The sequence below is a fragment of the Ambystoma mexicanum genome, chromosome 3p, assembly GCF_040938575.1.
Source record: "Ambystoma mexicanum isolate Mex_15411 chromosome 3p, UKY_AmexF1_1, whole genome shotgun sequence".
Lineage (NCBI taxonomy): Eukaryota > Metazoa > Chordata > Amphibia > Caudata > Ambystomatidae > Ambystoma > Ambystoma mexicanum.
The window spans coordinates 718558737-718580370 of NC_090925.1; the positions used below are offsets into that span (position 1 = coordinate 718558737).

General features: G+C 47.8%; 1 protein-coding gene across 7 annotated transcripts in view; it reads left to right on the plus strand.

The window, feature by feature from the left end:
* The window catches only part of LOC138580772 (C-terminal-binding protein 2), a 313871-nt gene that overhangs the window by 158397 nt on the left and 133840 nt on the right, over positions 1-21634 (plus strand). For all 7 annotated transcript variants that reach the window (XM_069651580.1, XM_069651584.1, XM_069651581.1 and 4 more), the window contains one exon: positions 16811-16955. In XM_069651580.1, the coding sequence (XP_069507681.1) occupies positions 16811-16955 (145 nt within the window). The remainder of the gene's footprint in view (positions 1-16810; positions 16956-21634) is intronic.

A 21634-nucleotide genomic window follows, 5' to 3' on the forward strand; every position in this document is an offset into this window, starting at 1 on the left:
TGCCCATATGCATGTTTGGTTGGCCGCTACCCATTCTTTGACTAACCTTAATTGAGCTGCTTCATAGTATCGGTGGAAGTGGGGGATTGATAGGCCTCCTTGGTTTCGGGGCGCCGTTAGCGTAGGCATCGCTACTCTTGGTGTTTTTGGGTTTCCATATATAGATCTTGATAACGTTAAGGGATTTGAAAAAGGCATTTGGTATTTTAACGGGTAGGGCCTGAAAGTGTTACAGCAGTCTTGGGAGGATCACCATTTTTGTTGCCACTATTCGCCCCCACCACTATCGGTGGGTTCCATTTCCTAGTGTCAGTTTTTCCCCAGGACGGTCTGATTTGCATTAAACATCGTGCTCGGTGATGAAGTTAGTGTGTGTGTTTTTTTTTTTTTTTTCTTTCCCCCCCCCCCCTCTCTGGATAGGTTATCCCCTGTTTTGCCACCTGCAATTGCAAGTTTTTGGGTAATGTCTGTCATGTTTTGCCGACAGATTTAGTACCTCCGATTTCTGTCTATTGATCTTAAGGCCGGAGATTTCCATAAACGTTGCATTTATTTCAAAAGTGATGGCAGGGAGCTTTCTGGGGTTGTCAATGCCACCAACATATTGTCTGCAAAAGCCATGAGTTTATGTTCCTGTCTCGCCATCTCGATGCCCTTTATTCCATCAGCTGCTCTTACCTTGGCCAACAGTGGCTCCAGAAAGATTGCGTATAGTAGTGGGGATAGTGGGCATCCTCGTTTCGTCCCCCTCTTCGGATTACCAGACACGAGAGAATTCCGTTGAGGGATACCGCGGAAGAGGTGATCTGTAATTGGCCCTAACCATTCCGAACCTCATTTTCTCCATAATGCGGAATAGTAATGTCCACTCTACACTGTCAAACGCTTTCTCAGCATCTAGCGAGACTAGTATGGGGGCTGTTTATGTTCTGTCCATTTTTTTCTATTAGATGAGACTCTAGGTGTGTTATCAAATGTCTAACTTGTTAGTACAAATCGATTGGTCTGGAGCTATGAGTAGGGAGTAGTAAAGGAATCCTTTCTGCCAGTATTTTTATGTACAGCTTTGCATCTAGGTTTATTAGGGCTATTGGACGATATGAGCCTGGGAGTTCTGGATATTTACCCTGTTTGGGGAAGACTACCAATTTCGCCTCGTTCATCGTTTGGGTGAGATTTCCATGTGCTTTAAATAAATTGTATAGTGCTGTTAGTCTAGGGGCTAGGATATCCTGTAATTTCCTGTAAAAGGCCTCCGGGTATCCGTCAGGGCCTGGAGCTTTATTCCTTGTCAGATTTCTGATTGCCCCCGTCACTTCTTCTAATGTTATGTTTTCTTCCAGGGATTCTCTTTCCTCCTCTATCCGGAGGAGGGTGAAGTTCTCTAGATATTTGTCCTCACTGTCCCTTTTGGGGTTGTGTGTATCATCTGGTAGTACTCTTGGAGTATCTCCCCCATGTCTTCATCTTTAGTCTTGAGCTGACCATCTTTGTTGATGAGTTTCATAATGGTCTTCTTCCTTTCCCTAGATTTGAGCTGTCGGACTAGAAGTTTGTCTGCTCTGTTTGACCTTATGTAGTATCAGTGTTTCAGGTAAAGGAGTGACTTTTGTGCTGTCTTAGAGTGGAGGGTGTTCAGCTGGCCCTGAACATGTGTCTGCACCAGCCTTTAAATTTTGTTTTTTTTAAGAGTTCTCAGATCTTTCAGCTTCCCTTCTAATTCCTCCTCCCACCTATCTTTGTTTATCCTTACCCTCTTTCAGTGCTATCCGGTACCCCTTCAGCACTGCTTGAGTGAGTCCCAGGCCGTTCCCACTGATGTTTCCCCTGTGTCATTCTCCGTGAAGTATTGCTCCATCTTCTGAAGTAATTCTGTGGGGAAGTTCCACTTCCATAGACCCCCCCCCCCCCCCACTTCTTGTCCCCCCCCCCCCAATTAAAGAGAAATTGGCCCAAGATCTAGCTCAGTAACTTTCCCCACCAGCCCAGATGTAATACATGTTAGATTGGGAGGTGTGGACATGGGAATAGTGAGTGAATCCTTGTGCTTGTCCCCTAGTCTCCCTCCATATGTTGTGCAGTGCTAGCATTTCCATTTTATGTTTTAGTGCTTTTGATGGTTCTGGTGTCCCTGCGCGTGTTGTCTTGCTTCTGTCCAGTTGTGGGACCCATGCTAGGTTGAAGTCCACTGTTAGTATTGCCTCACCTGTGGCAAATGTTTCTAGTCGTGAGTTCCCCCTCAAAAACCCATCCTGTCCAGTGTTGGGGGCATATATTGTGGCCAGCGTTATTTTCCGGTTACCATATGTAGTGTTCAAAAAGAGGTAGCAACCTTCCCCGTCTGCTATGGACCCCTGCACCTCTGTTCCTGGACCATCCTGTATCGCTATTGGCACCCCTGCTCTTTTCTCCCTTGCGTTCGCTTGATATATTTGAGAAAACGCTCTTAGCTTCACTAGATTTTTGTCTGCTGCCCTGAGGTGACTCTCTTGATGAGTTTTGTCCACCTTCATCCTAGTCATCTGTTTGTGTCCCTCCCCCCCGCCCCTCTCTTTATTGGGGTTTTTAGCCCCCTCCCGTTGTACGGCAGTACTTTATTTTATTGATTATTTTTTTTTTTTTTTTTTTTTTAATTTTGGCGTCTCAAGAGCCTTTGGGCTTGCGCTCTGATGTTGCGGTAGGTAGGTGTTCCTCAACCCCCGAATCCATAAAGCGTGCGTCTCTGGTGCTTCAGGGCATACACCACATCCATGGAGGAAGACCTTGAGCACACCGTGGGTCTGCTCGTAGATGAGGCTGGAGATGCGCTTGACTCCACCACGGCAGGCCAGGCGGTGGATGGCGTGCTTGGTAATGCCCTGGATGTTGTCTCTGAGCACTTTCCTGTGGCTCTTGGCACCTCCCTTCCCGAGACCTTTCCCTCCTTTACCTCGTCCAGACATGGTGGCTGCACTTCTACTTGTTCTCATCACAGGGGAGCTGACTGAGACTGTCAGTATTTTTAATGGAGCCATCTTATCTTCCCAGATTTGGGGTGTCTGTTGGTTCCTTAGTCCTGGTTCTACATACCCCCCCCCACCTCTACTCCGGTAGAGAATTCACAACTCCCACCTCCCCCACCCCCAATATCTCCCTGAACAGGGCACAGGTTCCTATGACCGCATGGACGTGATGTCCGTTGCTCCTGGCCCTCTGCCTTCCAGAGAATTTGTTATAGGGAGTCCTAAACGCCACTTTATGTTCCTAGTGTTACCATTCCCCTCCTTACTTGACCGCCTTGTGTTCTCATAGTCCGGCTTCATTCCACTTTCATTTCTTGCTGGGTGTCTTGCCGCTGCTTGGGACCTTCTTCCATTCCCACGGCTTCCTGCTGGGTTTTTCCCCTCTCCATGGGCCCTCGCTTGCTCCCTGGCTGCCTCCTTGCAGTTTTAGAATGTGCTCTCCCTCCTCACATGTGGTGATTCTGTGCGGACTTCCCTTAAGGCTGCTCGTCACGTGGGAAGGTAAAGTCCATTTATACCACACTTGCTTTGATGTTAAGAAGCGCACTATAGGGGCCCGTCTGTCTTCTCTTTTGTACGGTGACCTGGGCCAAGTCTTGATAAAGTTGGACTCCCTCACTGTTGATACGAACTTGGCTCGCCAGCCTCGCCCTGCGCAGGGTTTGCTCTTTTTTTATTCGTAGGAGGTCACAGCCACCAGAACATCTCGGGGGTGTGCCCCAGGTTCTCCTGCTCTGCCCACTTTGTGTATCCTTATCGATCGGGACCCCTGGGTTTGGGTCTGTTGCTAGGACTTGTGCGTAGAGTTGTTGGACCGTGATTTTCAAGTCCTTGTCTGCTTCTATTTTCTGAGAGGTTCTTGATTCTGACATTGGACCTTTTGTGATAGATTTTTCGAGATCCTCGGATTGCATCTCCAAGTTGTGGGCGAGTCGAGTGAGATTTTGTTTTCCTGGAATCCTCTTCCATCTCCTGGACAACCCTTTCCATTGTCTCTGTCCTCTCTTCCAATTTGGCCACATCCACCTTCAGTTCTTGCACGGATTGTTTTATTTCTATTCTCGACGAGTCGAATTGTGTTTGGAAGGTGGCCATAAATTGGTCTTGGAAGGTCTTCTTTCAGGATAGACATGCCTGCGTCCAGACTGGTATCTTGGTGTTTCAGGCTCAAGCGGTTTCCTGCACTCCTTGAGTTAGTCACTTAGTCTGTGCCCCATCAGTCCTTTATGCTTGAGGTCTGTTTTGCGGGGGTGTATGTTAAGGTGCCGGCGCAACCGTTTTCCCCCTGGTCTTTGACATGAGGCAATCTTGTTTATGGCGATTTTCAATATCGTGGGAGCGCTCTTGTTGCTAGCTCCTCCTGCTCAGTGACTTCTTCTCTGTGGGTGCAGTTGTGGACCCGAGTTCGGGTCTCTTCGAGGGTCTGTAGTGCTCCTCTGGGTATCCGTTGCTACTTTGTTGGGGGATTCTACCCTTAAGGCTGTTGCCTGCTTGTTGGTGCTCCTTGCCTCTGGTGTATGTTATTGCTGACCTATCTTTAGCCTGCCCGGCTGTAGTTCCCTCACAGGGATAAGGGGGTCGTAGCGTGTGGCAGTCTGAGACCGGCTTCAGTTTGGGATTCCTTTTGGCAACGCGCCTCCCGGCCTTGCTTTGGCTTGGTCTGGCGCTGCCCTCTTCAGGGCCCTCTGTGTGTTTGCTGGAGGCTGAGCTTCCCCTGCGCGTGAGAGGCAACTTGTATCGCTCTTGTCGGTGTTGTCTCCTTTGTCGGCCCCCCTGCTACGTAATTGAGTTTTCACTGCCGGGTGACGGTCCGTCTGACTACTGTGGCCCTGCTGCCCATGGCGGTTGTTAGGGAGAATTCTCAAAAAGGACTTGATTTTTTACTTGGAGCAAGTGTGACCCTTTTTCCCCACTCCTGTTTTGAAACGTGTCTTACTCTTGTTTTCTTTGGTTATGGAGTTTTAGAAAACTCCATAGGCATCATCTTTTCATTTGTCACACAGCACCCTCAGTGCAGTGGCACAGGGAAACCTTTTCAGGCTTTCCCAAGTTTTAAATACCTTCTCTGGGATAAACTGTTTCCCAGAGTAAGTGAAGTGAAATTGACTAGTAAAGTCTTTTTTAAATTCCTAGACCCAGCGCACCCCATCTTACAATAGAGTGCCGGAGGGGTTACTTGGTATCCCCTGTGTCTAGATACTTGAGTAGTAGTCAAATGCTACCCTTTCCTATTGAAAAGGCTGGTGGCAGTGGTTTTACAACGAACTACCATGATTTTTTCCTGACCGCGAACACCAGTAGCGTTAAATCGCGGGAGCCATGTTTTTCAAGATGACGTCTGAGCACCAAACAGGTCTGTCTGTCCTTTTTTGCCATTTCTTTGTGGAAAGGTCCTAGAGTTTTGCTCTGCGCGCCAAACCAGGTTTGGTTCCTTTGTTCATTCTCCTTTTGGCGGGCTTCAGGACTGAAGACCGCCTCTGGCACGAGAGTGTCTGGGGTGGGCAGGAAGTGAGGGAGGTGCCCAAAACTCCCTGTGCTTAGTCTCCTAGGAGACCCAAATGCACTCTGGCGTGATTGGCTGGCTGACTGTCTGGCAAGGACAGCCACCCTGCTGGGTGAGTGACAGCTAGGTTGGAATGAATGGGAGAGAACTGAATAAAAGACGAGTCTCTTGACTTGGAAGGCAGTCGACCACTGGAACGAAAGACGAGCTTGAAGAGGACGGCTGCTGCAACTCCTGGACCGTGGGTTTGACCGGTGAAGCCCTGCTGCAGATCCAAATCGCGATGTTCATCTCGACAGAGAAGCCCTGCGAGGACGACTTCTCCCTTTTTGAGTTGGTGGGACCAATCAACTCGACACTAAGCCACCTGGGTACCATTCTCGGAGCTGGTTGTATTTTCCTCAGAGTGCTGCAGGAAACCGAATTACCAGGGAGAGGGACACCAGCTTGTGTGCTTGACTACAGCTAACCGAAATGAAGATTTGCCAGTGCCTGCTTTTTGACCAGTCCCATTACAGGAGTCCCCAACGTCCTCCCTCTTGTCACCACGACTGAGGCCCAGGAAAAGCAGATCTGCAGGAACTGCCAGGAACAGACGTCACCAGCTGCATCTTTTTCTTCAGTTGTAAAGGTACTGTAAAATCAGAGTACTTGCCTCTCGCATTGAAGTGCTTGAAACTTTCCCAACTCACAGGCCTAATCAGCTTGTGACCAACATATGATTCTTCTTGCTACAAACTATTCCTAAGAACATTTGCAGAGACGTTTCCGTTTATATAGCAGGACTGCTTTATCCTATCCCAGACTTTAGCCCATTTGATTTTGGCCTAGTACCTAGTATTGCAATGCTGCATGGGTGGTTCTTGCGTTTGGCCATACCTTCGCCCAGGCCTAATGCTGGAGCTCATCTAGGTGGCCTTCTGCAAGTCCCTGAACGCTTTCTACTAACCCAAAGTCTGTACTTAATTGTTGGACGAGAAATCCTCTGGAACTACAACTTTCCTGCATCTGTGCCTTACCCTGACCTGCCTGCTGTTGGCCACTGGACCACCAGTGCCCCCCTTCTGCCTCTGAGAATTGTGCCATTTAATAGCCATTGAATGATAAAGTACAGGGCCTTTGACTAGAAAATAGATACAAGTGTTGCAAAAGTACTTACTTGTGATGTTAGTGCTGTAACTGATTATCTCTGAAATTGAGTAAATTACAAAGTCCTTTCTTAACTGTAAATTGCTTACTGCCATTCTGAAAAGTATACAAAGTTATTTACTAACTTTAAATTGTGTTCCACTATTGTAGAAAGTAAGAGTTGGCAATACTGTATTATTCCTGAACTGAATACGTAACAGTTTAAGGTTTTACTCTCCTTGCATACTGCCATTCTAAATGTGTAATGTAGAGTTCTTGCTTATTTTTGCAGTGCATACTGCCTTTATGAAAAGTAATTTCCAAGTTATTGCTTAACTGGAATTTTGTTCCACTATTCTAAAGTAATATGGATGTAGCTGTATCATTCCTGAAAGTGAATATGTAACATAGTTTCTGAGGCTTGTGGAATCTGCTTAGATCACATGCTGTGCATAAGCCGACATCTAGTGGAAGCCGCGCAGTATTAGTTTGTTTTTCGAAACTCGAAAAGGGGTGTCTAACTAGGGCGTGCCAGTAATACTATCCCTAGTGTGACGTTCACTGTACCCATGATCCCTCACGCGTGTAGGACCCTCAGATTGTTTTTTTTTCTGCCATACTTACTTGTCGGAAGCATATTGCGGCGTTCACTTGGCTTTAGCCATTTATCAATATTATTACAAAATGTCACCATTTTCCCCCACCCCACCCTACGCCAAAGATTGACGTCAGTGAATCGAGATTGAGGAAATCAGCCGTCGAGACTACACAACAGAGTTTGGGCCTCGGAAGGCCTCTGGCCTCAGCCCTGTGCAAGTAGCGAGAGTGGGGGGTGATCATATACTAGTTTCCTACATATACCCGCCCGCTGCCAATTCATGACATATGGAGAGTACTCCCTATAAATTTTGCCCGAAGTATAACGGGAAGTTTCCCTGGGTAGACAAACACAATACGTGTAACCTGTGTCTCCCACGAGACCATCCCGAGGCTACCTGTAGAGCTTCTAAGCTCTTCAAGTTCAAAACACTCAGACCGCTCGAAGCGCTGGGCCCACTACACCAGGCGAAGCGAGAGGCCATGGATGCCGTGGGATCCTTCAGCGATGGCAGCAACGCTGCCTTATCGATGGTGAGGGCACAGGGGTGACTTCAGAAAACCCACATGCAAGCCCCCGACCTCGGAGGACTGACCGGCAGTTCAGTTATGGGGACAACACCCGGCGGCAAGAGCGCAACACACCACTTCCACCAAGCACATTAGCCCCAGCAGAGATTTGACGCGCATGTTGAGCGATCAGCAACAGAAGGCATCGAGAGCAATCCACTGATTTTGTGTCCTCTGGGCGTTCCGGTCACGCTCGCCTTACGACAAAGAACAACCGTCCACGATTGGGGAAAGGTGCCACATTACCAAGTCATTGAGGCCCGGTTGTCAGAAGAGGAATCCAACCTCTTCCCCCAAGTAGCATGTTCAACGTCTACTTCCGAGATTCAAAGCCCCTCTACCAAGACATCCGAATCTCGTACCGCCACCTCCGAATCTCAACGCCAGGCGTCCAAGCACTCCGCAAACCCTAAAGGTTCAGGTAAACATTCCTCTTGTCATGGGAAGGGGGAAAAACAACATAAAAAAAAAAACCTCAGAACACCAGGTTCCAAAGGAAAAACAAAGACACTAAATCTTTAGGAAAATCCAAGGTCCCTGACCCTGTCAACAAGGGAAAGATTGTTCCTTCTACTCATGATATGGGCATGGATGAGGAACCACAACAAGAGGTTTATTCCTAGTTCCAAAGAATGGAACTCGGAGCACATTGATAGGCTAATGAGGATGTCCTTTTTGTAGCCTTCCATGAAAAGGACCCAAATTATTTCCATAGCTATCAAAATACACCAGCTACCTCTGCCCCTTTGGGATCCAAGGACTCTCAACCCCCTACTAAAAGGCTCAGTTCTGAGACTCCAGTGCAGGCATTGGTTTCATACCCTTTAATAATTCAGCCTTACCATCCAGAGGCATATGGTGAGGAGACAAACACAGATGCTGGACGACTAGACAGGGGTTGGTTACTATGGGGATGAGGACCAGGCAGAGGAAGGTGAGGCGGAAGCCTACAGGCTTGACTCCCCTATTCCAAAAGATCACCCAGTGAATGAGTAGTGGTTGATTATCAACTGGTGAGTCAATGAGGTACTAGCTAAAGCTGCAGCCCATTTTTCAAATAGACACACAGGGTGTCCAAGAAGATGGAGATTTCGCAGAAGAAATCCAAGGGGACAGGAGAGCCATTGCCCAAGCTATCCCCATATTAAAATCAATCCAGCGCAGAATTGATCCCTCGCTGGTAACCCCTAATCTTACTCGTGCAGTTAATCCACAAGTGGGAAAATTATTTCAGGCTGCTCCATCGATCCCTTGTCCATAAGGGGCCAGTTAAAACCAGACTCATTGGTAGTAACAACTACCAGAAAGGGGGCTTTGCACACCACTAGCTTCTTCAGAAGCATCCCCCGGTAAAGAGAGCAAAAGGATATATGCTCTGGGGAGGAAGGTAGCATCCACGTCAGCATATCAGGCTCGTATTGCTAACACTACCACTCTGTTAGCAAGCTATAACTGCCTCCAGTGGCAACAAGTAGCTGCTCTAATAGCCTCTGCACCTGAACCACTAAAGGGCCAGTTGGCCCAAATTGCATCAGACGGAAGATCTAGGTCTGGATGCATCCTTAAAGCAAACTTCGATGTAGCAGATAATGCAGGAAGATTAAAAGCAGAAGGTACAGTAATAAAGCGCCATGCTTGGCTAAAATAGGCCGGGTTCAAGCCTGAGACCCAAGCCGCCCTCATAGACATGCTGGTAGAGCCGAACGTTCTATTTGGGGAAAGCAGTGGAAGAGGCACTAAAGACTGCCAAGGACGAATAAGAGTCCTTAAAATCTCTCGGCCAACTGACCAATAAGCCCTCCGGTCAAAGAATTATTTTCGTCGCTTTAGCGGCCAAAGCTCCCAGAGGGGTTCCAACTATTATCACAATCCAGGCACCTCATGGGGCAACAATCCATCCCAGGCTACACAGGGTTTCACCAGAGGTCAGCGCACGGGCTGCACTAGGGGTAGAGGCAGCCCCGGTAGAGGTGGTACGCCACCCAATAAACAGTGACGTTCCGGGTCCCTTCCCATGCATCCCCAGTAGGGGGGGGCTTTGCCCTCTTCACCCACGCATGGTAAGGGATCACTTTGAACAGATGGGTGCTGTCCAGTGTCTGCAGGCTACTGTATAGAGCTACTAGAACGCCCCCGCAACCATCCTCCAAGACAAAGTACACTCCTTGGAGTACCAGAGAAACCTCCTCGAGGAGATTGCCATTCTACTTGCAAAGGACTCAATAGAACTTGTCCCGGGCAACCAGGTAAACGAGGGTATTTATTCAACCTACTTCCTTGTGCCAAAAAAAAAATCTTAACGATGCACCCGCCCAGTAATTAGACTTGCGCTCTGCAAACAAGTATGTCAAGCCACAAAAATTCTGCATAACTACACTGCAAGAGGTAATCCCCCCTACTAAAAAAGGAGGATTACATGGCAACATTGGATATGAAGAAGCCTATTTTTCATATTTCCATGTTCCCAAAGCACAGAAGATTCTTGCATTTCAAGATAGTCAGCCAGCACTACCAGTTGAAGGTGCTGCCCTTCGGAATAGCCTCGGCTCCAAGGGTATTCACCAAGGTACTAGTGGTGGTGGCACACCTACGCAGGGAGGCAATCTCGGTGTACCCTTACCTGGACGACTGGCTCATCACAGGGGAAACCCCCGTAATTTGCAGATGAAATATTCAAAGAACAATCAACCTCCTCTTTCAATTGGGCTTCTCAATCAACGAGAAAAATTAAGTCTGATGCCAAGCACCTCAAGACAGCTCCTAGGAGCTGTCCTAAACAATCAAGAGGGGTTGTTGGCCTTTCCATCAGAGGAACAAATTCAAAATCTGTTGCTGCAAATTCCTCTCAGTCCGGGCGCCAAATAAGAGTACGCAAAGCGATGTGTTTGCTAGGCATGATGGCATCTTGCATTTACCTGGTTCCCCACGCGCGCCTGCGCGTGTGACCCAGGCAGTAATGGTTGGGGAAACTGGTCTCAAGCAAGTGGTCAGTGGGACGATCTAGTGGTAGTTTCACCAACACTAGTACATAGTCTTCGCTGGTGGACAAGAGAATCTTACAAAGGGGCAACCCTTTTACGATCCAGAGATACAAGCCGTTGTCACAACAGCCGCCTCCCTGGCAGGGTGGGGAGCTCACTTCCTTCACCATCCAGCTCAGGGTCTCTGGTCTCGCACAGTGGCTCAGAACCACATCAATCTGCTAGAACTTCTGGCAGTCTTCAGTGTGCTTCGGGCATTGAAACCCCTCTTAGCCAACCTGTCAGTGCAAATCCTAACAGACAGCATGATGGCAATGTTTTACTTAAACAAGGGGGCAATCGTTCGCCAAATCTGTCCAAGCTTGCCCAGAAAATTTGGAAATGGACACTCAGGCGGAAGATTTACCTGTCATCCCAACATGTTCCAGGGGATCTCCATTCACTAGCGGACGCTCTGAGCAGAGATCACCCTCCCAGAGGAACACGAATGGCAACTACACAGTCGTAGAAGATCTCTTCTCTCAGTGGGGTTTCCCCACTATAGACCTAGTCGCCACAGGTGACAGCAGACAATGCCCAGACTTTGCATCCAGGTTACCCCAGCCAGGCTCCAAGGGGAACGCTCTATGGATGAATTGGTCAGGGATGTTTGGCTACGCTTTTCCACCAACCCCTCTGATGAGGAAGGTGGTCAACAAGATACACAGGGAATCGATGACTCTCATCCTAGTTGCTCCTATGTGGGCGAGGCAACCATGGTTTCCACACCTAAGCAAACTGGCGGTGTGCAACCCCCTTCAGACTCCTGTGCTTCTACAACCTACTCTCCCAGCACGAAGGACAAACCGTGCATCCTCAACCCAACTTGCTGAACTTGGCAGCATGGCTCCTGAAGTCATGGAGTTCGGCCATCTCAATTCACCCCAGATGTATGGATATCTTAAGAGTCAAGAAAACCTGAAAACCTAACACAAGGCACTATTAATTTGATAAGTGGAAATTATTCGTTATTTGGTGCCAGAATAAACAAATCAACCCAACTGATTGTACTCCTTCCAATATTGTCACCTATATTCTTCACCTACTGGATGCAGGGTCAGTATTTAATTCACTCAAGGTACACCTAGCGGCGCTGTCAGCCTACACCGCCTCCCATAACAAGGTGTCCTGGTGGAAAGTGCCAATTGTCAAGGCCTTTATTGAAGGGGTAAAGACACTCCACCCTCCAATTTCTAACCCACCACCAGGTTGGGGCCTTAATGGGGTGCTTGCTAAACTCCTAGGACCTCCCTTTGAACCCATGCATAAAGCTAGTCTCAAACACCTGACTTATAAAACTGCCTTCTTAGTAGCCATTACATCCGTAAGAATAATATAGCTAAGAGCTATTATAGTGCTTAGGCACAAATGGAATACGACCTAAAGCACAATATAAAACCTGGCACTAGTATTCTTCTTCCATTGCTCAGCCAGTCTAAGGGGGCAGCTTTGGCTCTCCCGGGAGTCCTTCTTTCTCTGGCAACAGTCTTACAAGAGGCTGGGCTCTACCATCAAAGTTTCAAAGTCGTTTGGCAATAATACACAGAACCATCGGAGTAGGCAATTTGTAGTGGAATGGGGGGATAGCGGACTAGCACCAAAGTCAAATTTGCGCAAAGGCTGCCTGAAAGCAGAAGATAGACCCCTCAAACGTATGTATTTGTTTCTTGTTCATATTAGGAGAATATGCTTTTCTTTGACGGGCTGTGCCGCTAGGATCTAGCAAGGCATACTTGCCTCCCTATTGGCATTTATAGATTAGTGTTTGTCGAAGGCTCACGGTAATGCACACAGTGTGCAGCTTTCTATATAATAGAAGGTAGATATGTGTGCTAGAATACATATGGGTAAAAAAATCAGCATAGGGTAAATCGTGTATTGGCTGTACAAAGGAGTTTGCATGCATGAATTAACAGAGCAACTAGGGTGGAATTAATGCTTATTTCCGTGCAGCAGTTCTGACCTGTCATCCTCCAAATTGATCCAATATGTGAATTCAACCAATTTGGGGGCCCATGATTTTAAAAAGCATGGGTTAAAAGAGGGGTGCAGTCTGGTGACTGGCATAATAAAGGGGGGGGGGAGTAGGCAAGATTGTATGCTGTACCCTGTGGGAGACTGTACCAGCCTTGTCCTCTTGGCAATAGTTCAAGGAATGGTTAGTCCCTATGGAAAGTTTCGAGCAAATGAAGCTCAAACTTTAAAATTGGAAGCACTGGGGGGGGGCATCCATTTTGTGATTTCAGGCAGCCTCCTCGGATCTGCCCTTGCGGCACTAAACAAGCAGCAAAATCCCTCGACTGGGAGCTTTTGTTTACTGCAGCCTGAGCTGAGGAGGCTGCCTTCACTTTCATTTTACATTTTGTGCTCCACAAGCCCAGGGAAGCACAGAAAACGTAAAATGAAGGCAAAAAGCCAAGGCACACCAATTAAAAATATAACGTTGTATTTGTGATTGCCGTGGTTGGAAAACCACGGCAATCACAAATACAACAACGTTGTTATTCTGATAGCGCCAGCTTTCGCATGGAGTCTCCTGGGCTCCCCCAACCCTGAGGGAGTCCAGGAGACTCCCAGCAAAAGCTGCCGCATTCAGAATAACGTTTTTGGATTTGTAAATACTGTGGCATTTACAAATACAAAAACCTTGTATTTCTAAACACTGCGGCATGGGAATACAACCGCGTTGTTTCTGCCTGCAGCAGCTATCACTTTGGGGCGCTCGGGCTACCCCCTGGGGAGCCCGAGACCCCCAAAATGAAAGCTGCTGTAGGCAGAAACACTGCAGCATTTCTAAACACCCGCGTTGTGTTTCTGCCTACAGCAGCTTTCACTTTGGGTCTCCGGTGTTCACCCGGGCGAGCACCAGAGACCCAAAGTGATAGCCACGGCAGGTAGAAACGCAACGCGGTTGTGTTTCAAAAACGCTGCGGTTTTTCTTTCTAAGTTTCTCAGGCTCCTCCGGCTTGGAGCGCGTGAAACTTAGAAAGAAAAACCGCTGCGTTTTTGAAACACAACTTTGTATTTGTTTGCGGTAGCTTCAGCCCTCTGGGCTCCAAGCTGAAGCTACCGCAAACATAAATACGTTTTAAAAGCTGCGGTTCTATTAAGTTTTCCAGGCTCCTCCAGCCCAGAAAACTTAGAAAAGAAAACGCAGCTAGTGCTTATTTTTTTTTTTTAAAAAAAGAGCACTTACCGAGATGCAGTTGCAGCTTTCCTGCCTGTAATCTCTGGTACCCGTTCTCCGAGTCCGGCACCAATGAAGCAAAAGCCACCCAGTGGTAGCTTTTGTTTACTACAGCTGGCTGGCTTTTGCTTCATTAGTGCCGCTAAGTCGAGCACAGGCGGCATCCATTTCACCAAATGGATGCCCCGTAGTGCTTGCAATTTTAACGTTTGAGCTTCATTTGCTCAACTTTCCATATGGACTTAAAAAATATATATTTTAGATATTTGTTTTATTATTGGCCATCTTTTTGGCCAATAATATTTCTGACCGAACCATTCCTTTAACCCAATCTTTGGTATAATCATGTACTACACAAGTTGGTAGAGTGACTGAGCAGCCAGGCTGATCTCAAGAGGGGTCAATTTTAGCTGTAGGGTTGTAACGTAGACTTGCAGTGACAAGTATCCAAATAACACTTACACAAGGTTTTTTGTTTTAAATAATTATTAATTTAAACCGTCAATTTGAGTAGGCTGCCTTTTAGAAGGGAGCAAATATGTTCAATTTAAATTTTCTTTGAAATAAACGCACTCAGTAAATCAGTAGATGCCCTTTGAGGATGGCACAGGCACTTCCTTCACCCTGAGGTGACTTATATCAATGTCCACAGTGTACTAGTTATTTATCATTGGTACGTTTAGTATGGAGTTTGGTGTCCAAAGTAAAAGGTTAGGAAACGATGGTTAACAAGTTTCTCAAATAGGGAAGCACTTTTCAACCCCTCAATGCAAATTAACCTTTTCCCAGCTATACAGGTAAGCATGTCTGACTCTTTGGAGGGACAGATCAAAACAGAGTCCTTCAGGGAGCCAGGACAGCCAATGTCACTTGATCAAAGTCAAGGGGAGCTGAGGCACTTCATGAAGGTAAGTAAAAGGCTTGCACATTGTTAGAGTTTTGTAGAAAAAGAAATCACTGAGTCCCAAGCTGGGAGGCTTGTGATGGGCAACGCTGCAAGCAACTCCGCAAAAGGCAGCCACAGCAAGTCTCAACTGAAGGATAGCAAGGCTACACAACAAGAGGTAAGTACCCCTTAGTTCACAGTAGCTTGGGTCTGAAGAAATGCTTCCAGCTGCTTCTGTTCCTGTTGTAGGTCCTGCAGATCCTGCTGTTCCTGGGCCTCAGTCTTGGGGACAAGAGGAACGATGTCTGGGGACACCTGCACTACGATTCGTAGGTCAGCGGCAGCAACGGGCAAACTGCAGATCAGCAGCACTTCGTGGTTTCAGCTCCTTGCGAATAGCACCACTGTGGTTCTTTGACATCATCTGGGCTTTCCTTGCTTCGTGGATCCAGCAATCTGTTGTGGCTCAGGCTTGGTTAGTCCTGCTTCAAGGGAGTCGGGAGGATCTTCCTGGAGCTTGGGGTGCAACTTAAAAATGAAGCGCTTGATTATGGTGTTCCTGCACCCTAGCACTCGATTCCTGCCGCAGCAATGGAGGTACAGCCAGCAAAGAGGATTTCCAGAGGAGTTTGTCTTGGGGTCGATTGGTCGCACCAACCCAAGGGGAGAAGTTGTCCTTTGAGGGCTTCTCTAGTCTAGGTAAATTCGGAGCTTCGGCGCTGCAGCAGGACTTCACCGGGCAAACAAACGGTCCAGGAGTTGCAGCAAGCATATCTTCCAAGTTATTCTTCAGATTCCTTCATCCAGTGGTCGATTCTGCCTTCCTTTCAAAAGACCTCACCTTTTATGCTGATATCTCCCATTCATTTGCAGCTTAGCTATCACTCACACAGCAGGGTGGCTGTCCCCCCCCCCACCTTTTGGGTGCATTCCTGTAACCAAGGAAACTTAAGCACAGTTAGTTTCGGCACCTCCCTGCCCTGCCACATGCTGGAGCCAGAGGCGGGCTTCACCAGTGAATCCCACCAAAGACAAAACGAACAAAGGGGCCAGACCTGGTTACGCACGCAGAGTAAATCTCAAGAAGGACCTTTCCAACAAGACATGGCAAAAAAAGAAGACTGGGGGCCATTTTGACAAAATGTGCACCCATGGGTGTTATACTGCCGCTGAGGATTCAGCCTGTGGTGGAAGAGCACTGTGGTATGAAAATGAAACCACTGCCACCAGCCATTTAAAGCAGTATGGGTAAAATAAAAAATCTTACATGAGTAGGTAGGAAAAGGGGCTACGAAGTCACCCCCTGTTGGGGAGAAGTTTCATTTTAGTGCTAAATTACTCCGACCTGGAGTAACAAAACCGTTTTTAATATGTTAAGAGTCCAAATGCATACCTTTTTGGTATCGCCCCATCACTGTGCATACGAAAATGTTGAATTTCGATATCCTAATGTCATGTATTTATGTTGTGGAGGTATGGGGGGGGGGGGGGGTTGGGTGAAGTTAATAATGAATGTGGGTGGGTCTACTGTGTGTATATATAACTCTATCGCCGATCTCTATCCCTTTTAGGGAACAGGTCCGGGTTCACTGCTTAGCCAATATCCTCTTCTGAAAGCTCATTGCAAACTTTGCTTATGCCCCTGTTCTCTAACATGCTGCTGATCCTCCTACCCCTTACCAGAGACCATTGATGCAGCATGCTATCCTAGAACACCTCCATTCAGCAATGAGTCATTCTAATAATCGAATCTCATTTCTTCAAAAATGTTTGTCAACTAGTTGCCACTGATGCTAATATTTGCAAGGTTGTTCCACAGTTGGGATAGATCAGTGTCTTTACAATACCTGTTTCAACCTTTCAATATGTTAACTGTTTAAAAGCTCCCCCAACACATATTCTTTTGTCCTTTACTAGGTGTTGTGTGAGGCGGTCGGGGCCCTGATGTATCACACCATCTCTTTGTCACGTGAGGACCTGGAGAAGTTCAAAGCATTGCGCATCATTATCCGGATTGGCAGCGGTTATGATAATATTGACATCAAATCAGCTGCAGAGTTAGGTATGGCACCCCTATGGGTGTATCCTTTACAACAATGGTAGAGTGTCTGAGAGGCAAATCCGATCTCGCCTCCAGGTTAGAAGCTGTTTTGAGGAAGTGACATTTCAAGTTTGAGGAATTTAGATGTGCACAATTTAGATTGCTGTTTCAGTCATGTCACTGATTGTATTGTTCCACACTTGAATATCGATGGCCTAGGTTCCCCAGTCTAGATTTGACATGCCCCGGTTTGTGTTTTGCCACACTCTGCAGTCCTGGTGAGGCACCATCTAACTGAGATTACATTGCACAAAGCCTCACACACTTGACATGTACACTATTTGACTGCACCTTGCACTAAACACATTGCCCTCAGCCTGAGCACCACCACCCATAGAATACAGCTGAGTCTCATGCAACATTTGGTCTAGTTGTTTCACAAACTCTTGACATTTCGACAGTGCCCATCCCGCACCTTTTATAATATGGCCTGCTGTTGGAGACATGGCCATTCGCTACCTATCTTCCATCAGGCTAAAATAATGCACACACAACCCAGACTACGGTCTTTCTCGCAGTGCTCGCGAGGCCATACCATTAGTAGTAGGTGTTATACAAATGCCAAATAACATTACATCAAACTACAGCCATTTCGGCAGAGGCAATAAATACCTACTTTTTACTATGAAAGTAAACCACTTGAATTATCAAGTTTAGAGGTGAGGGTGTGGGGGGGGGCAGGGGTTGCAAAATGGTAAAATGCTATGTTAAGGGCCAAGAGGGCACAAACTTCCAGATTTTAGCAGAAGGTGTGTAAAGTCATGCTTTGGGGATGTCATTTATGGGTTGCAGGCTTAAGGACAACAGTCCAGCTGACATTTGGAAGGGGGCCAAGATTACAGACGTTGACCCTTTGCTCACTATTCTTGGAGGCACAGCTCGACCATACTGATGACGTCCACCCAGACCAAAACGCGTGTCTGGGGTTGCTGTTGGTACTCAGAGAATTGCCTAGCATTTCGGTGCTGCACAGCCCCAGGGCAGGGCACACTGATATTTTGGATATTTCTCCTTTATGAAAGATGGTGAGCTAAATAATCTGGTTAAGGTTCTCGTAACTGGGACTAATGTCGGGCAGAGGGACTGCCAGGATCCCCCTAGTTTTTTTAAAGATTTACTTGACATTGTTAGGTAGAATTCTCATTCCGTGCAAATTCCCTTCAACCTTAGGAGGCCCCTAGCTCTTTTGCTCTTTTAGGACTTTTAATTTTTATCCTGCATTGAGTGAGATCTCATTCTCATGTAATACTGATCTGATTTGGACTCTGTTTATTTGTTTTTGGAGTCTGACAAATGTATAAGTATCTACCTTTTCTATGTTAAGTCATTTGGCATTTATATAGTGCTCTATCATTGGTATGATCTAAAAGCGCTGGTAAATTGAATGCCCTCTGGGACAGTAGTCCAGGTCAGTTGAAAGAATAAGGTGTCGTAGGCTGCTTGAGTGCACCAGTTGTGTGCAGCTGGTGTAATTGTTTGATGGTAGCTGCATCCTATCATTTAGGTGTGGTGTTATTGATATCAGCTAAATGTGAGCTGTCTGGCAGGTGGGCACCAAGACATTTACACTTCTATCCATGTGTGGCACATGCTGACATTCACAATTCCATCCAAGTGCGGTACTTGTTAACATCCACACTTCCATCCAGATGCAACTCAGTCCAATGTTCACGATTCCATTTAAGTTTGGCACATGCTATCATTCACAATTCGTCTGAGTGTGACAGATGTTAACATTCACGTCTCTATCTGAATGAGACGAGGGGATAGTGCACATAGTGGCGTCATAGTGGATAGGCTGTCTGAGCGCAGTGATAAGATGGCCAGGGCAGCAGAGAGACATGGGACCTAAGGGGTTGTGGGTGCGCAGTGATACTGAGGGGAAGAGGGCTGGGCAGACAGACATCATGGGGACCAGAGGGTGGGGGTGTGCATCGGTGGCACTGGTGTGTGGGGGCACATAATCGGGACCATTGAGCAGGGAAATAGCAACACTGGCCGTTGTGGGCAGCGGAAGAGGGGGCAGGCGTACACAGCGACAGCACAGGAGCTGGGGGGGAGGAGCACCCAGGCACATCACGGGTGCTAGAGGGAGGGATGGGCTTAGGAGACCGGATTGGGGGGGGGGGGTACATTGGAACATCACAGGTAACCAAGGGGTGGGGGGGAGAGTTCAGCGACATCGGGGAACTAGAGGGGAGGGCGATACTGGGGAGATATAGCGACATCGCAGGGGGTACACATCGGCACATGGGGGGCACAAAGCGGTCATAGCGACTTCACAGGGATTAGACGTGTTGTCGAGCAGCAACAGCATAGGGTTCTAGAGGGAACACTGACAGCACGAGGAGTAGAGGGTTGGGGAAAATGGTGACAGCATGGGAGTCCGGGGGGGGCACAGGAGGTGGGCCTACGTGGATAGCACGGGGGTGAGAGGGGTGACGATGCATATACGGGTATCCAGTGAGAACAGAGGGGTTGGGCACATAGAGACATCACCGGGACAAGATGGGGCCGGGGGGACATAGCGGCTCCATTGGAAAAGCGAGGAGTTATGACCCATTGAGATCATTATTCTGAAATTTCCGGGGTCCGGTTGTTTATGGCCAGATGGATAGGCGTATTCATTGCTGACACCTTCCTAGGTTGAAGTTGGTGATATGGAAAGAGCACGTTTTTCGAGCTTTGCGGAAGTCCTATAGTCTTGGGTGTGACGAATAGTTGGGGGAAGCAAGTTTCAGAGTTGGGGCCAAGGCTGAGGAGGATCCACTGATCCTGACAGAATTAAAGGGCCGGGGTCTTGTGCACTGCATGGTGAGTGATGCTCTGGGTCTTGAAAGTGGCCCTTCGTCCGACTGGGAGCCAGTGGAGGGTTCAGAGAGCTGGAGAAATGTGGTCTCTTGGACCCAGGGCGAGGAGCAGTTTAACAGCAGCGTTTTGAGCTCTATGGAGTTTATTAAGGTGGTATGCCGGGACTCCTAGATATAGGGAGTTGCCAAGTCTCGACATTACAATAGACCTAAAAGCAGCAAGTCTGTTTGGGAAGGAGCGGCAGGGAAAGATGTGTCTGAGGAGTTTAAGAAGGTAGTGACAACATTTAGACACATTGTTGATCTGATGGGAGAGGGTTATTAGACTAGAGTACAAGGTGCAGCCTAGGTTCTTTACTGTGTAGGAGGGTGGGGGTGGTTGGCCCAGGGACGGGGGGGGGTGGGGGGGGACAAAGGAATGGATGAGGGAGAAGCGCGGTGTTGCCACACACCATGATTCCGGTTTTAGTGGGGTTTAAGAGGCGGTGGTTTGTCATCCATCGGTCAATATCAAGGAGACAGGCTTTGAGATTGGGCTGGGGGATGGTGGCTGAATTGAGGATTCTAAGGATGATTTGGGTATTCGTGAGCATAGTTGTAGCACAAGATGTTGTGCAAGTGGATGAGTCCAGGGAGGGTGGACATATAGAGGTTGAATAGGAGAGCAGATCGACCTGTGCCTTGCGGTACTCCAGTATTAACCGAGCAAGCCGCCGAGGCAAAAGGGGAGGGGGTTGTTTCTGGTTGCTGGGGGAAAAAGGCGATCCATTTGAGAGCGGTGCCCCGGATTCCAAAAGAGTGGAGACTGTTGAGGAGGATTTAGTTGTTAATCATGTCAAAGGCTGCAGAGGTCGAGGAGGATTAGTGCAGTGCATCCTTGAGTCTGCAGTGATCTTAAGATCATCCCACATCGAGGTCAGAGTGGTTTCGTTTCCATGTCGAGGTCTGAAGCCTGATTGTGCAGGGTCGAGGAGGTTGTTGGATTCGACAAAGGTGTGTAGCTGGGAGTATGCTGTTCGGTCGATTAGTTTTGCAAGGAATCTGGTGTTTGAGGTGGGCCTGTAGTTTTTGGGGTCGAGGGGTGGCTTTTTAAGAAGGGGCTTGACATGCGCAATTTTGAAGTCGTCAGGGAAGATGCCAGAGCTGAGGGAGTCATTAAGTACAGTCCTCGCGTGTTCACCTGTGCAGGTAGACAAGACTATTTCCTTTAGGACTGGGCAAGTGGCAAGGGGAGGAGGCAGACTGTCTGTTAGCAGAGAGTAGGTCTAGATACTCGTCTCTGGAGATGGGTCTGAAGGAGTCGAAAGTGGGGAGATTGGGTGTTGGAGTGGAGGCGGGGGTGATGTTGGAATGATCGGTAGTTGTGGCAGGGGGTGGGGGGGAGAGGGGAGAGTTTAAGGGAGGTCGTCCTATCAAGAGCCGTGGTGTAGAAGTGAAGGGAGAGGGAGTCGCAGAGCAATTGCGATGGGGTTGATTAGGAAGAGGTGCAAGTGGGTTTAACAAATTCAGATATTTTTTTGGAGTTCTTTGCTGCGGTTTTCACAGTTGAGTGTGTTCATTGTAATATGCTTTTTTGGCTTTCCGGATTTCAGCTCTGTAGTTACGACGGTGATTGGCGAAAGTGGATCTGCTGAGATCGGTTTTTGATCGCCATTTTTGGTTCCAGAGATTTATTATGTTTTTTGGTGTTCCTCTGTTCAAGAGTGAACCATTTGGGAAATGGTCAATTGCGTGAGGAGGCTGGGCATGAGCGGAATTAAAGATTCATTGAGCTGAGAGTCTATGGTTAAGGGTCTATCTGAGGGGGTCGTTGTAGGGGATCTAAGAAGT